The 14,215-nt window shown below is 35.1% G+C and overlaps 1 protein-coding gene across 3 annotated transcripts; it reads left to right on the top strand.

The window, feature by feature from the left end:
• The first annotated feature begins 3,655 nt into the window (after nt 1-3,655).
• LOC111408840 (large proline-rich protein BAG6-like) lies at nt 3,656-13,982 on the top strand. Of its 3 annotated transcripts, none has more exons than XM_023038640.1 (18): nt 3,656-3,809; nt 5,288-5,420; nt 5,686-5,803; nt 6,743-6,841; nt 6,947-7,071; nt 7,153-7,221; nt 8,815-8,973; nt 9,063-9,132; nt 9,211-9,365; nt 9,504-9,668; nt 9,746-9,817; nt 10,619-10,742; nt 10,833-11,129; nt 11,202-11,350; nt 11,428-11,652; nt 12,060-12,680; nt 13,359-13,511; nt 13,609-13,982. In XM_023038640.1, exons 1-18 carry the CDS (start codon nt 3,682-3,684, stop codon nt 13,669-13,671), a joined length of 2,925 nt encoding a protein of 974 aa, XP_022894408.1. In that variant the 5' UTR covers nt 3,656-3,681; the 3' UTR covers nt 13,672-13,982. The 3 variants fall into 3 exon arrangements, with proteins under 3 accessions (XP_022894408.1, XP_022894410.1, XP_022894411.1); XM_023038642.1 differs by having other exon boundaries at nt 3,657-3,809; nt 13,362-13,511; XM_023038643.1 differs by having other exon boundaries at nt 3,663-3,809; nt 5,272-5,420.
• The last annotated feature ends 233 nt before the right edge of the window (nt 13,983-14,215 follow it).

Below are 14,215 nucleotides of genomic sequence, written 5' to 3'. Positions count from 1 at the left end.
ATTAGAATAGGGTATTTTCAGCTCGAACTAGAATTGATTTTTTTTTATTTTGTATTATTAAAAGTACTCTTTGAAATCAGGATATACAATAGTTCGACGACCTTTACTTCCATAATACTAAGGAAAAGATAACACAAGGAAAAGGAATCTAATTTCTAATCCCTATGAATCTTACAAATCTTCTTTGGTGGAGCTTCATCTTCGGAGGAGTCTTCTGCCTCATGCCCCGACTCTAGGTCCATCTCAACCTGTGGCTCATGCTCATGTTCATTCTCTAATTCCAACCCAAAGTCATTCTCATGCTCCCATTCGGGATCTTTCTCTGGGTCCGATTCAAACTGAGGTTCTGGCTCTAGCTCGGACTCAGGCTCAGTTACTATCTCCGGTTGAGGTTCTAAGCTCTCACTCCACCTATCTAGAAGGATCTGACAATATATACCGAATTCAATTGCATTTAGGTGCTCTGGAGGGTTACCTTCTAGCATCTCATCCCTAACTATGACTCCCATGATTCCCCCATTGAGGTGGAAGTAAGTGTATGAGGTTATTTACAGTCTCGATATGCGTGATCTCCAGTTATGCATCTACCGTCGCCATACATCTCTCGTAAATGTCATATATGTGTTCAACAAGCGGACGAGATAGGTCAGTCACGTAGTTCTCATAGGATTGAATAATGGACCTACGTTTCAAAGCTACTCTACAAGTCGTGGCCTTTCTAGTGGTCTGATAAATTCTAACCATGTCTGTCACATAAGTATCCAATTATGTATTATCTCTGTTAGTGATATCAACTTATACATTATGCTTTTAGGGTTTCAATAAAATAGCTAATCATCATTTCTTCATTTATATATAAACAAAATATAATTTACATAACATATTTCATCCTAAATATCATTAGCATTTTCATAGATTCAAACTTAAATGATTTATAAATCATGCTCAAAAAATAAAGTGGAACATTATTCTAGACCTTGGGTTCATCGGATGAGGTCCATTGATGGATGCAAGATGACATGGAATGCCTTAAATGTTTCACTTTCTCATCTTTTAATTATTTTTTATATAAAAAAATACGCTAAGTCTACAAAATCAACTAAACTCGTGCTCTGATATCACGCTGTAACACCCCGACTCGCAAGGACCGAAACATCACTAGATTAATTGTACTTTTAGCCGTAAACTTCAAAAAAAATAGCTAAACTTTTAGTGAAAATTGTAAAGATTTAATTTAAGAATATTTTTTTTTTAAAGAACAATAAATGACAACATAACTCAATACAAAAGAAACTAATTCCTAATGTTTTCAGGTGACATCCATGCATAAATACATTTTTGTTACGTGAAATTTTAGGGAAGAATTTAAAAATAAATGTTGTTGTTTGACTTCCCATTTTTGCGGAGTAAGTTTTAAAGTAAACTCATTTATATAGTAATTTAGGTCAAAACTTCACGAAACTTTAAGCGGAAGTAGGGAACTTCTCATAATATAACATATCCAAAATTCGACTTTCGTCGACGACATATGAGATGTTAAAATATTTTTCAAAATCTCGCAACGACTCGATTTAGGAAGTAACCCAGCGCAGCATACTTAAGGTGGCATATAAAATTCCGTAGTCATTGGATTGACATGATTTTGAGTTTATTTAGTCTCTAATCCATGAGACAAATCCCACTGGTTTTGTCCAAAAATCCCAAGTAACGATTAAGTTACGAATTTTTTAATTTCTATGGCAGAAACCGGAATTTTCAGAAAACAGCGACACTATGTTTACTTAAAGTGACATATAAAATTTTACCGACATCAGATTGACATGATTCTAAGTTTATTCAGTAGCTAACTTATGAGGCTATCAAACACCATTAGTTTTGTTCAAAAATTCAAAGTAACAAATTAGTTATGAATTTTTAAAATCTGAGCAGAATCTGAGCATAATATATTCATAAGAAAATGTTCGTAGAAATAGTTTCATATACGATATCCATAGAAAAGTAATTAATAGGAAACGCAAATAATTCATAATCAATTTAAAGTTGTTAATTCACCGACTTTTCCATGTCAAATTGCATCTTCAACCGTCACCATCCGCGCCCCCAAAAAAGGAACAAAATCAACCTGTAAGAAGGGATTTTATCCATGAGTTTGAAACTCAATAGATATCATCAGTGCATTTTGTAATCAAATTAGAAAATTCGAACCATGGATTCATACCGTCGCACGTAGGTGAATTTTCGGCAAAATCCGATATCTATAGCATTATCATAACACGTAGAGTCGGAGAATGATCATTCAAACTATAGTAGTGCCGAAACACCGTACCCGGAGGTACCATTTCATTTAACTTTTAACGAAAAATGAAATTTGAACGAAATAACACTTGCACCTCAACCTACCTTCGTTTGATGCTTTTGAATTAATGAAGTTGGTTGGTGAATGTTGTTTCCTGATGGAATCCAAAGCTTTTCCATTTTTTATTTTTTTTTTGAAAATTTTTTCTGTGATCAAAGTTGCACCCATTTTTTTTTTTTTTTTGTGAAACTTGTATAAAAAGATATGTATGAAATGGAATAGGAATAATTTGGAGAAAATGAAAAATCTACACTTTATTTGTCTTTAAAAAAAACGGTGGAATCACCTAAGGAATTGAGAGTAAAGTGCAATTACATTTGCATTAACTATTGGGTTGTTTTATATCACATATATATAATATAAATTAAAGGAATGTGAATAATTTGAAGTAGACGAAAAATCAATCCAAATTTCAAGAAAAAAACGTTGGCAGCATTTAACAATCAAAGTTACACTCTATGCCTTTTTCATTTCCACTCAATTTAAAAGAACTTGAATGCATTTTAAAACAAAGAGTTTAAGTTGCATAACATGTGATCACGTGTGTGTATAGTTTTGGGATTTAAATGACTCATCTATACCAACTAATTAGATTAATTGTTTGACCAGTCAATCTAAAGTTATTTTTAACGTGTAGTTGTTATGTGTGTGTATATAATAATACATATTTGTCATTTTAAAAATAACATGTATGCAAATCAATTTTATATTTTTTTCTATACATAAAATAAATTTTCACTGTCCGGTCCAATCTTTGGAAAAAAAATATTAAATTATACCGTCCAACTTCATCAAATAATTTTGAAAAACATGTATGGTGGCTGAACCTGAGTTGCGCGTTGGACCACCATAAGATTGTAAATAAATTCATTTTAAAACATATTGGACTAATATTGTGCTTTCATTTCTTATGTGGGTTGAGCATGAGATTCATCTATAGGCTAGGCTCCTGATATTAGATCGTCACATTAAAGTATGAGCCTAATTTCATTTTATTTTTTCAGGCTTCTACAATGACCACCTCAAAACCTTAGAAATGAGTGTGTTTTTGTGTTCAAAGAAGTTATCATGCAATTCTTTCTAACAAAGAACAAAATAGGGAATGTTTGGTAAAATATGTTATATATAAAATTCAAAGCAGTATGTAGGGTCATACGTAAACTCATATTCTACTTTTTCCAACTAAAGGCGCTCTACAGATATGCGACTTTAGTTCAAAACACGTATGCAAGCAAGACCGGACTCTGAGTGGTGTTTGGGGTCCGGGGGCGGGGTGGGGCGGGGGGTTTGCAGTCTAGATCGTTCTGGAATCATGTTTTGTAAACATGCGAAGGCGTTTCCATTTACATTTTAGCCCTCTTCGGATTATTTATTTGCCTGCAAACTTTGTACAATTCGGAACCAGTTTCGCTCTCACGACAATTTCTCCAATTTCATTTGCTGCATCTACAAGGTTCGATTTCGAGATAACATTCGGTGTTCAATTCTGTTTTTATGTTTATTTTTCTGGACTTGTGATTTCTTTCTTTCTATCAATACAAACCCTAGGCGGAGTTCTCAATTCTTATGGATCAGAATATATAAGAACTTTTTGACTGAAATTATTTATTGCATTTGCACTGATTTTATGTTTTGCCGATGGTTTCATCACTGTTGTTAAATCTGAAATTTCTACTTTCGATCTTCCTCAAAAAAAAATTCCTTGTTTGCCCAACACTTAACTTCTAATGTTTTCCGTTGTTTCTATTTCCCCCGATGATATGGGTGCGAGATTAAGTATAGGATTTTATTTTTATTTTTTTAGTAATTTCGAATTTGAGGACGTTTGCGGCGTTGCTTTTTGGCATTGAGCTATTGCTTGGTTAAATCCCCACAAATGGCTATAAAGCTATGTGCTTGTTTGAATGTAGTTCATGTCTTTTTCACACCTGTTAAATTCATCGAACTTCTGTTTCCCTAAATGTGCTGAAATAATAAATTCTCCATATAAATAAAATCCAACTATAGCCCTTTCTCAAATTACATTTGTTAAAATAACATTATATTGCAGTGATGTAGGAAGCTCATAAAGGAATATTCACAAATCTCTAGTGAAAGAGAGGGAGAACGATCAAAGAAATGGGAGAAAATAATGATAAATTTGGGGGAGAAAGAATTTCTTATTGATATCCAAGTTTAACTATTACAATGCATAGATCTTCTTTATAGTTTACACATTTTGCCCTTGTTTGAACCCCATTTTTTGAGAATTTATTTTGTAAAAAGTGATTTTTAGAAAATGTATAGTTAGAAAATAAGGAAAAGTTTTGGATTTAAGTGCAAAATTTTTTGGTAAGAATGTTTGAAGAGTGTGGACAAAAATGAGTTTTAAAGAATGGGCTCGAACATGGCTTAATTTAAGTTGAAAATAAGGAAATGAAACCTATTTTAAGCCAAACTAGAAAATTATAATAAAATGAATTAAGTAAATTTGAATCAAACTATGCCCATGTTTGGTGGGAATTAAAATCAAATTTTCAGTAGATTTTGATCAAAGTTAATGAAATGTGTGGTTGAAAAGTTATGAGTCTCATGAAATTTGTGATTAAAATCATTTCTTGTCTTTGATTTAGATTAAAATCTAGATTTTAAACCCTACCAAACGGGGGCTATATTTATTCTTGATCTATTAAGAATTCCTTCTATGCTAAATCTGCATTCCTCATCACAGAGTTAGATCTTAAACTAAGAAAATAAGGTTTCACATTGCTTCTAAATAACCGGGGTTTGAAATTTATGCTAAATTTATACAATCTACTATCGTGTTGACAAGTATAACAGAACCTGGAATTCAATGTATTACTCCTCTTTTACTTATTGTTCATGATGTTGACTACCTTTTATTTCTTTTACTGATGGTGTTTATTTTTCTCTAGTTGAATGCCCTTGAAGTCACATGGCAGATCAACAACCACTTGAAGGTTCAAGTTTGAGTGATGTCTCTGGTGGAAGTTCTCTGTCAGCTTTGGAGCTTAATATCAAGACCCTTGATTCCCGGATTTTCAGCTTTCAAGCAGATAAGAATGTAAGTTCTTATTTTTGATGTCTAGGGATGTGTGTGAAATATTATGGGAAGCATGGGGTCTGTGGTCTGCCTGGAATCTTTATCTCCCAAGTGAATCACTAGAGAAGTTTCCTAGGAAACAGATGCTTCTCTCTCGGGCATTTTCAATGCCCCACACCCCAACATACACAACCAAAAAAGAAAAAGGGAGAGAGGAAGATTTTTGTATATTACATACTGACTGCATCGGCACTCTCTAACATGTTTTAGATTTACATGATTTCAGATGGCAGTATCATCATTCAAGGAAAAAATAGCTAGTCAAATCGGTGTCCCCATTGGGCAACAACGTCTCATTTTCAGGGGGAAAGTCTTGAAGGATGATCACGCTCTTTCTGAATATAGTATCCTATCAATTGTGACTGCACTGATCTATTTTTCTGTTTGATCTTGTAGTACGAAGTAAAATATCAACCAGTGTCTGTTAAAATGAAATCATTTCTGTCTTCGTTTGATTCCATTGTTCTTTTCCCTTTAGGAATTTTGACTAACTTCCCATTTATCTGTCTAACACTGGTTTTAAGATAGATTTGGGTGCCTTCATTATTCACTAAAGGACTATGACCTTCCAAGATGTATTTTCATTTCGTTGTGTTCTTTTCTCTGATCTCACTTTTTTAGAGTGCCGGAATAGTGATTAATGTTTTTGGTTCATGTGTCATATACGGACCTCCTTTTCTTTTTTTTCTTTTTTCTTATTTTTTATTTTTTGGCCAGCGTGTGAATATATAAGTAGTGATAAATAAAAAGGAATTCTAGACATGATTTTATATTAGAAGTAAAGCACGACTTCATTAACCTATTATATATTGGGAACCAATCCTGAGAAATATCTACATATATACTAGCAGGCTGCACTCGATCTAAATTAGAATGATTATGTACGGTCTCGTCTTTTTTATTTATTTTTTCTTTTTGGGAAACAAATATCTCAGGATTTGCATGTTAAGCATGAAACCGTTGGTGACCATGATCCTGAGAATCATTGGAATGTGGTTTTCAATATTCATTCACATGTAATATTATTTTTGATGTACAATCAAAATTTTTTTATTTTTTTATTTTTTTTTCCTTTTGAGCTTGCTATTACCTGCATGGTTCTTCTCTCATAATTATTTTGTTGAAGTGAAAAATGTATATTAATAAAAATTACCTGTGTGTGAAAATTTCTTTCTTTGGTTTTCGAATGTGAGAAAACTATCCTGTTTATCTTGTACACGTCTATGGAAACCTGCATATGTTCTGTTACCTACATGGCTTCATTATACTTAACTACATAATAGATGTGGAAAATGGGGATACATTACATTTAGTTGAAAGGCAGCCGCAGCCCTCTCCTGGCAGTGTTACTGAAGAGGCTGTGGCAAGTAACGATAACAGAGGTAGTAGTTTGTTATATTGTTCATATATATTTATGTTGTACAATGTGTTTTTGGGTTATTGTCAAATGTTGTTCAAGAATTTTTATCGTTTTGTTTTGGTTTCAGGCCAAGAACATCCTACTGGTGGTCCTCGCAACCGCATTGGACAAATCACACACAGTGTAGTACTAGGTACCTTAAATGTTGGAGAACCTGGGTCTGGGGAAGCCGGTGTACCAGATCTTAGTCGGGTATGTTGGGTGGTTTCGTTGACTATCTTGCATATGCATGATAAACAGAATTATGTTCACTGGTATTTGTGCACATTTTAGGTTATCGGAGCCGTGTTGAACTCTATTGGAATTGGCAACCTGGCAGGCGGTATACAACCGGGCATGCAGGTGAGATTGCTTTTCAACATTCTTTCCAACCTTAGCCACTCTTAAAGTAAGTCTAATGTGTTTACATATATTTTTTCTTTTATAAAGGGCATTGGAGTGGGTTCTGCAGATTCCACGATTATTTGTGCTTAATATATTTTGACGAGCGGTATAGTAGATACTGTTTAACTGGAGATTCCACTTTAAGCCCCCGTTTGGCCCCCATTCTGTTTTTTTTTTTTTTTTTTTTTTTTTTGGGGGAAAAATGAGTGGTTGAAAAGGAAGGAAAAATTTTCGGTCTACATATAATATTATTTTATGGAGGATTGTGTGGTTGAAAATAGAAGAAAGAAAAATAAAATGTAATAGAATGGAATTTAATGGGGGCCAAACGGGGGCTAAATATATATTGCTGCATGGAAGTGTCTGTGGTATGAATAGCTATTTTTGTGGGCTTGACTTTCTTTGGTCTCTAGCAACAGAATTTTGTCTCCATGTGTTTCTCATATTAAATGCAGTGTTTGGTAAGTGTCTATAAGCACGGATACTTGTAAACTCATTAATATATATCCAAACTTGGATATTCTCTGATGGATTCTGCTACACTAACAGGGGCAAAAAACAGGGGTTATCTCCAGGCTGATGTGTAGTGTTTTCGCAAGTCCATTTCCCTCCATTTTAATCATTTTGTAATTAATTATTCAAGGACATGTCACCAAATTTTAAATCCTTGTCAACAGCCTGTCAATGACCCTGTCTGGCTAGGTTTATTGTTCTCTGATGCGTACTGTATATATGTTTTTTAATTATTTTATATTTTTAAAATTTTTTTATATGTATTGGATACTTTTTTTTAATTATTTTTATACGTATTTGATATGTTGGGACACTTGAAGAAGAGTGTTCTTGGTTTTAAACTTTTTTAAAACTCGTTGTTATTGACGTAGATTTTTTTTTCTTATTGTTATTATCAATAACTTATTGAATATTAATTATATTTATTGAAAATACACAATTAAAGTTAAAAATTAATTGACAACTAGACTTTTTATTGTAAATACATAATATTATTTAATCTTTTAATACATATGAAACCGTGTCAACAGTTGACAAATGTATTTTTACTATTAGAAATGGATAATAATTAGTATTAAATAATTGGAGTACATACTTTTTTGTGCATTTTATGAGAATGAATAAAATAACTCCACCACGAACTCAAGAATTGATTTTCATTCATAGCTATCTTCGTCTTTTATCAAGAAAATTAGATCTTTATTTAAAAGGAGAATTCAAAATGTGATGTCGGAGACTCATTTGATATTATTGAAGGCATTGGATTGCTTGAGGTTGTTAATCTATGAAAAGCCGTATTGGTGTACCCGTATCATGTCGTATTTGAATTATGTATCCGTATCTGTGCTTCTTAAGTGTCTATGTACTGTTTGAATTACAAGTAGATAGAAATGAGTGGTTACGAGTGGGCAAGACTGGTGGATTCGGATATAAAGTAGTTTGACTGAAACACAAGCCACCTACGGGCTCTTGTTATCTCTCATTTAATATCTTTTGGTTAATTAATGCGCTTACTAAAAGTCTTACCCTTTTCTTCAGGCATCATATGGAAATGAAACGGAAGGGTCACAGGTTAATGCTGGTAGTCAGAGTCAGGCTGGAAATCAATCTGTCCCCATGCAGTCTCCTGGTCAATCTGCTCCTCATGCAATGCAAATTCCTCTAGGAACAGCAATTAATATTCCTTCACTCAATATGGTAGAATTTTCTCCATTTTCCACCTGTGTTTTTGAACTTTTGACTCATATGGTTATATCCTAATTTATTATTTTTCTCCTTTTGATCAGCCAATTCCTGATTCGTTGAACACACTTTCCGAGTTCATGAGCCGAATGGAACAGGCATTCACCCAAAATGGTAACATTGTTGGCTTCTTTTGCATTTGGTTTTGTTGTGAAGCATCTCTAAATTTGCCTACGCTGTCTGTTTATCTAGGGTATCAGCCAAACCAGTCACCTAATGTTAGCAGCGATCCACCAACAGCTGAATTGCCTTCAAATTCTCGTGGTCCACCAACACCAGCAGCCCTGAGCATTGTCCTGCAACATGCCCAACGTCTTCTTAGTGGCCCAACCATTTCGGCATTATCTGTAAGCACCACCTTCTTCAGATTATCCTGTTCTTTTTGTTTCCATTGTCCTATCTTTCACCTGGTATGTGCTTGTGCTGGTCATTTTGTCTCCAAATGACTTAAATCCTTACAATTTTCTGTATGCACACATTTATAGCACATTGCAGGCCGTTTAGACCAAGAGGGGGGTTCTACTGATACAACAGTAAGGGGACAGATTCAGTCGGAATCAGTGCAGTTAGGTATTGCAATGCAGCATTTGGGTGCTCTTCTTTTGGAGCTGGGGAGGACAATTTTGACTCTTCACATGGGACAGTCTCCTGTATGTTCATTTCATCTCCCCCAGTCTATTCCCATTTTCTGAATCAAGTTATTAACTATCTCAGGATGGTCATGCAGGCTGAATATTTTCTGAATTCTGGGCCTGCTGTTTATATATCTCCATCGGGGCCTAATCCTATAATGGTTCAGGTTTGTAATAAATTCAAGTCCTTGTTCTTTGTATAAGAGTCAAAAGTGTTGTACTATAGTTCGAATCTTGTGCTGTTCTGAATGTGCATCAATGCTTAACTGTTGGTGTTGGGGATATATGTCTGAGGTCAGGAAATTTTTAATAGTACTTTAAAATTTGATTGCGCATGTCAATTGAAATTGTTTTAACTTAACTGTGGAACAACGGGAGATTAGATCTCATAGAGTTCAATTCCCGTTCTCAACCTATAACCAATATCAGCTCGAAGTGGAAACTTCTTCATAGTAGCTCCCTTCCATGCCTCATTTCAGAGGGAAACTCAGACCGGCTCTATTTCAATATATTCGATAGTTGATTTTACCATTTGTTTTTAATTTGTTTTTAATTTATATTTTTTTGGGTGATGGGGTCAACTTATGGGGCGTGTTATTTTTGGATCGAAATTTGTTACTGGCTGTGTAGATTTAGTTCCATGGGTTTTGTATGTTGCACAGTTCCCTTGATCCTACCATGATGTGACTTTTTTTATTCTTCCTATATTTTACTACTAGTAGGGGGTATTTTTGAGTCACCTTGACCATTTTTAAATGCAATTAATCTATTTTCATATCAAAATCTACTTTGTTTTGAGAAATGCACTTGAAAAAAATGAGAGATACAATTTAAGATATAAAAAGTTGTATGAGTTATTACATGAAATTTAACACTGAGTATATTGGGAGGCTGGGAATACTACTATGTACTGGCTGTGATGGTTAATGTTCTAATCATAAATTGACTTCTCATACTCTCATTTACAGCCTTTTCCTCTCCAAAGCAGCTCCCTTTTTGGTGGTCCAGCTGGCTTTCCATCTAATCCTGTGGCTCCGGGTCCAGTTGGGATTGGCAGTGTACCGAGGAATGTAAATATACATATTCATACTGGTATGTGGAATATAAGAAAGCATAGGTTATTTGGTTCAGAGATAGGTTGCATCATTCTCATTTGATTTGTTGGAATACATTTGTAACCAGGGGCATCACTGGCACCTATAGTTTCTAACCTGCGTAGCAGGGCACCTAATGGAGAAGGAATGCAGGGAGAACATGTTAACGGAATGACTTCTGGTGATTCTGGTCAATCACAGGTTTTGTCAGGGAGAAATTTTATTGCAACCTCACGGCCCTCTGTTGTTTCAGTTTCTGGTGCTGTTGGTGGTGGTGTTTCGCAGGCTCCGGATTCTGGTTCATTTAACAATGTAATAGCTGAAATCAATTCTGAGCTTAGACGTTTTGTTGCGAATGCAGGCAATGAAAATCATGCCCCATCAGGTTTGCTACGTGGGTATTTATTTAATGCTTTGTGATAGCGTATGCGCTTTACTGAAGTAATATCTTGTGAAGGCCAATCTGAAGATTCTACTGGTGGAGAACAATCGGCTGGTTCTGGTACTAGAAATGATGATACAGGCAGTCAACAACTGAACTCGTCCAGCAATGGGGATGAGGAGACCAGTACTTCATCTGTTCCTTCCACGATAGGCAATCAGAAGGTCCATTTTGTATATACTTGGACGTGGTTTGGTTTTTGTTATTGCCAACAGTTGAACTGACTGACTTCTAACTGCAGACAGAACCTCAATGCCGCCAACCATGTAATACTGAGGACATGGGAGGTGTTGTGAACTTGAAGAGTGAACCTTCCAATAGTTTTGCCGGAGGCTCTCATAATTGGTCAAATAAATCAGACCTTGCCATTGAGGGATCTACAAGATCTAATCAGGGTAAAGATATTTCTGATGGTTCTTCATCAGGTGTGCCTATTGGACTGGGACTGGGAGGCCTGCATCCTAAGGTAGGACGCTGCTTTTGTTTGTCACGTCAATATTGTCTTCGGTTAATGTTTGGGCTCAGATCAAATATAGGTGCATGCCACTTTGTAATACATAATTAATAAATAGTGCATAGATTAGTTGTTTAATTACTGCCAAGGGATTCCTGTAAAATTAACTTTCTTTTCACTACAAGGCATCATTATGTCAAATATTTGTCCCATTCATATATGCTTCCTGAAAAATCATTGTAGTCTCCGTACTAGCTTGGATTTTACACCAAATTTGGTTCTGAATCAGTTCAATGGTTACAGTTTCTCCCTTAAACGTTATGTTCATCCAGATCATTTTGGGTTTCAAATTTATATGTTACTTAGCTTTCTTGTGCTTTCTGCTTGTTTACTCACTATTTATGTGTAAAATGTGATAGAGACGAAGTAGGCTACAAAGAGCACAAAGCAAGAACAGTGATGATGCAACTGCTAGTAATCGGATTGAACAATCTAGAGCTGTTGGACAGCAGGTTTTGCAATCTCTTGCATCGTTCTCAACGAGGGAAAATGTAAATACTCCTCCCTTAGGGCAATCACAAGATTCACAACAACCTCCCAGGGGAGTAATGTCGAGCACGCCGATGGCAGGACAAAATGTTGAGGGCCAGGATGATGTAGCCAGCTCTATGTCTCATATCCTCCAAAGTCCTGCTTTAGATGGTCTACTGGCTGGAGTTTCACAACAAACTGGGGTTGGTTCCCCTGATATGTTGAGAAATATGTTGCAACAATTTACTCAGAATCCAGCAATGAGGAGTACTGTCAATCAACTTGCTCAACAGATTGACAGCAACAATCTTGGAAGCATGTTTTCAGGTTTCAATAGAGGCCAAGGTGGTGGCATTGATCTATCAGCAATGATGCAACAAATGATGCCTATTGTTTCTCAGGCTCTTGGAGGTGGTTCCTCTGTTGCCCAACCAAATCCTCCTTTGGAATCTGGGATGTTCCATAGTAGGTCCGGGAGCGATATGTCACCAAGTGAAGAGGACTCTAAGGTTTGTGCCTTAGAACAGATGGAGTATATGTCGGAAAGATAGATGTACACAAGCGCACACATAAAGATGCTAGTACTTGCATGATTGGAGCATGTTTGCTAAGCTCAAGGGGGAAAATTACTCTCTATCATTTTGTTTATAAAAATATGTCTGGATATATTGCATTTATTTCTTTTACTTTTTAACTTACTGTTTAACTCTTAAATTGTTTTCTAATGTGTGAAGTAATTTATGCAATTTTATATTGCAACTTGAACAATCCAGTTATATTTAGGATTTCACAAATTTTTGGTTGTCTAAATTGTTGCTGTACCTGCCTAGTTTAAGTTCGCAACTGCAGTTGTCCTAACATTTGATATGTTTCCCCTTCCAATATCTATTAAGTAAAGGCTTTATAAAATTATTTTTATGACTTATTGATCGTGCTTTACTATGAATACCTTTATCCAGTGTATTTTCTTTCCTTCTTTACACTTGAAAATATATGTTTTTGAGTTTCTCGCATTGCATTACTTTTTACTTTTCATTTTGTGTCAACATTGTTTTTCTACTTTTACAAAATTATGGTTTAGTTTTGGAATGAAAATATTACACTTCTATAATGACTGTAGCCACACCACGATACTTATGATTGATAATTGATAAATTATAAAGTTCTCCTTTGAATATCTCATCCAGCAGACTGAACTTCGACAAGTTGTTCAGAGGCTTCAAACCCAAAATTCAGCTGGAGAAATTTTCCGCTCTGTCGTTGAAAGTGCTGTGCATCAGTATGGTCACGGAAGTGCTGATCTTGTAAATGAATTATGCAGTGAAGGGAGGCTTGCACATGTAAGAATTACGTCTTTCACTATTATTCACTTGATTTTAATTGTGCAGTGAAGGGATATTTGTATTTACATGTCTCTTTATTTTCGCTGACTTGCAGGAGTTCATGCAGATGCTCAGTCATGATATTTCCCAAAGACTTCAAGATGAAACAGGATCATAGGCAAAAGAAACGTTTTTTTGCCTGGTATATACCCCTTGTTATGCACGGTGGTACGCTCTTGTATGTTTATCCAACTTTTAAGCTACCAGAAAAAGAATGCCGTAAGAAGTAGCAGGGTATGATTTATTTAAGTTCATAGACATCAGTGACGAGATGAATCTTATGTATACATGATAGAGTGGTGCGAATTTCTTGGGGGTACAGTTGTAATATTGCAACTTGAATGTCGTGTTTTCTCAGAGACTGAAGAATTGTGCTGTTTCATTTGCAAGAGGGTTCAATATAACTATTGATATATTCTGAGCTGCACATCTTAACGTCTTCGTGGTTTGTTTAATTTTTAAGTTTCCTTTTGCCTGCTATTGAGCCTTCACAAAATCGGTTCATTAATTTCATTTATGTTGACAATCTTGCCATGATCTTGATGAAAGGCAATGCCTTTCATATTTCTTTGTGGGATGTAATGGTTGGATGAGTCTTCCGTGTCAAGAATTTGTTGATTCTTGCCTTCAGAACAGAATGAACAAAATGACTATATAGGATG

The sequence above is a fragment of the Olea europaea genome, chromosome 14 (genome assembly GCF_002742605.1).
Source record: "Olea europaea var. sylvestris chromosome 14, O_europaea_v1, whole genome shotgun sequence".
Taxonomy (NCBI): Eukaryota; Viridiplantae; Streptophyta; class Magnoliopsida; order Lamiales; family Oleaceae; genus Olea; species Olea europaea.
The sequence above is the reverse complement of the archived record's forward strand: the minus strand, read 5'-3'. Positions and strand labels throughout refer to the sequence as shown.

Bases quoted from the DNA above. Each gene is read 5' to 3' on its own strand.
- LOC111408840 (XM_023038640.1), top strand. From the start codon at position 3,682: ATGCGAAGGCGTTTCCATTTACATTTTAGCCCTCTTCGGATTATTTAT. The intron at 11,130-11,201 runs GTTTGCTACGTG...TATCTTGTGAAG, and splicing joins TGAAAATCATGCCCCATCAG to GCCAATCTGAAGATTCTACT. The intron at 11,351-11,427 runs GTCCATTTTGTA...TTCTAACTGCAG, and splicing joins CCACGATAGGCAATCAGAAG to ACAGAACCTCAATGCCGCCA.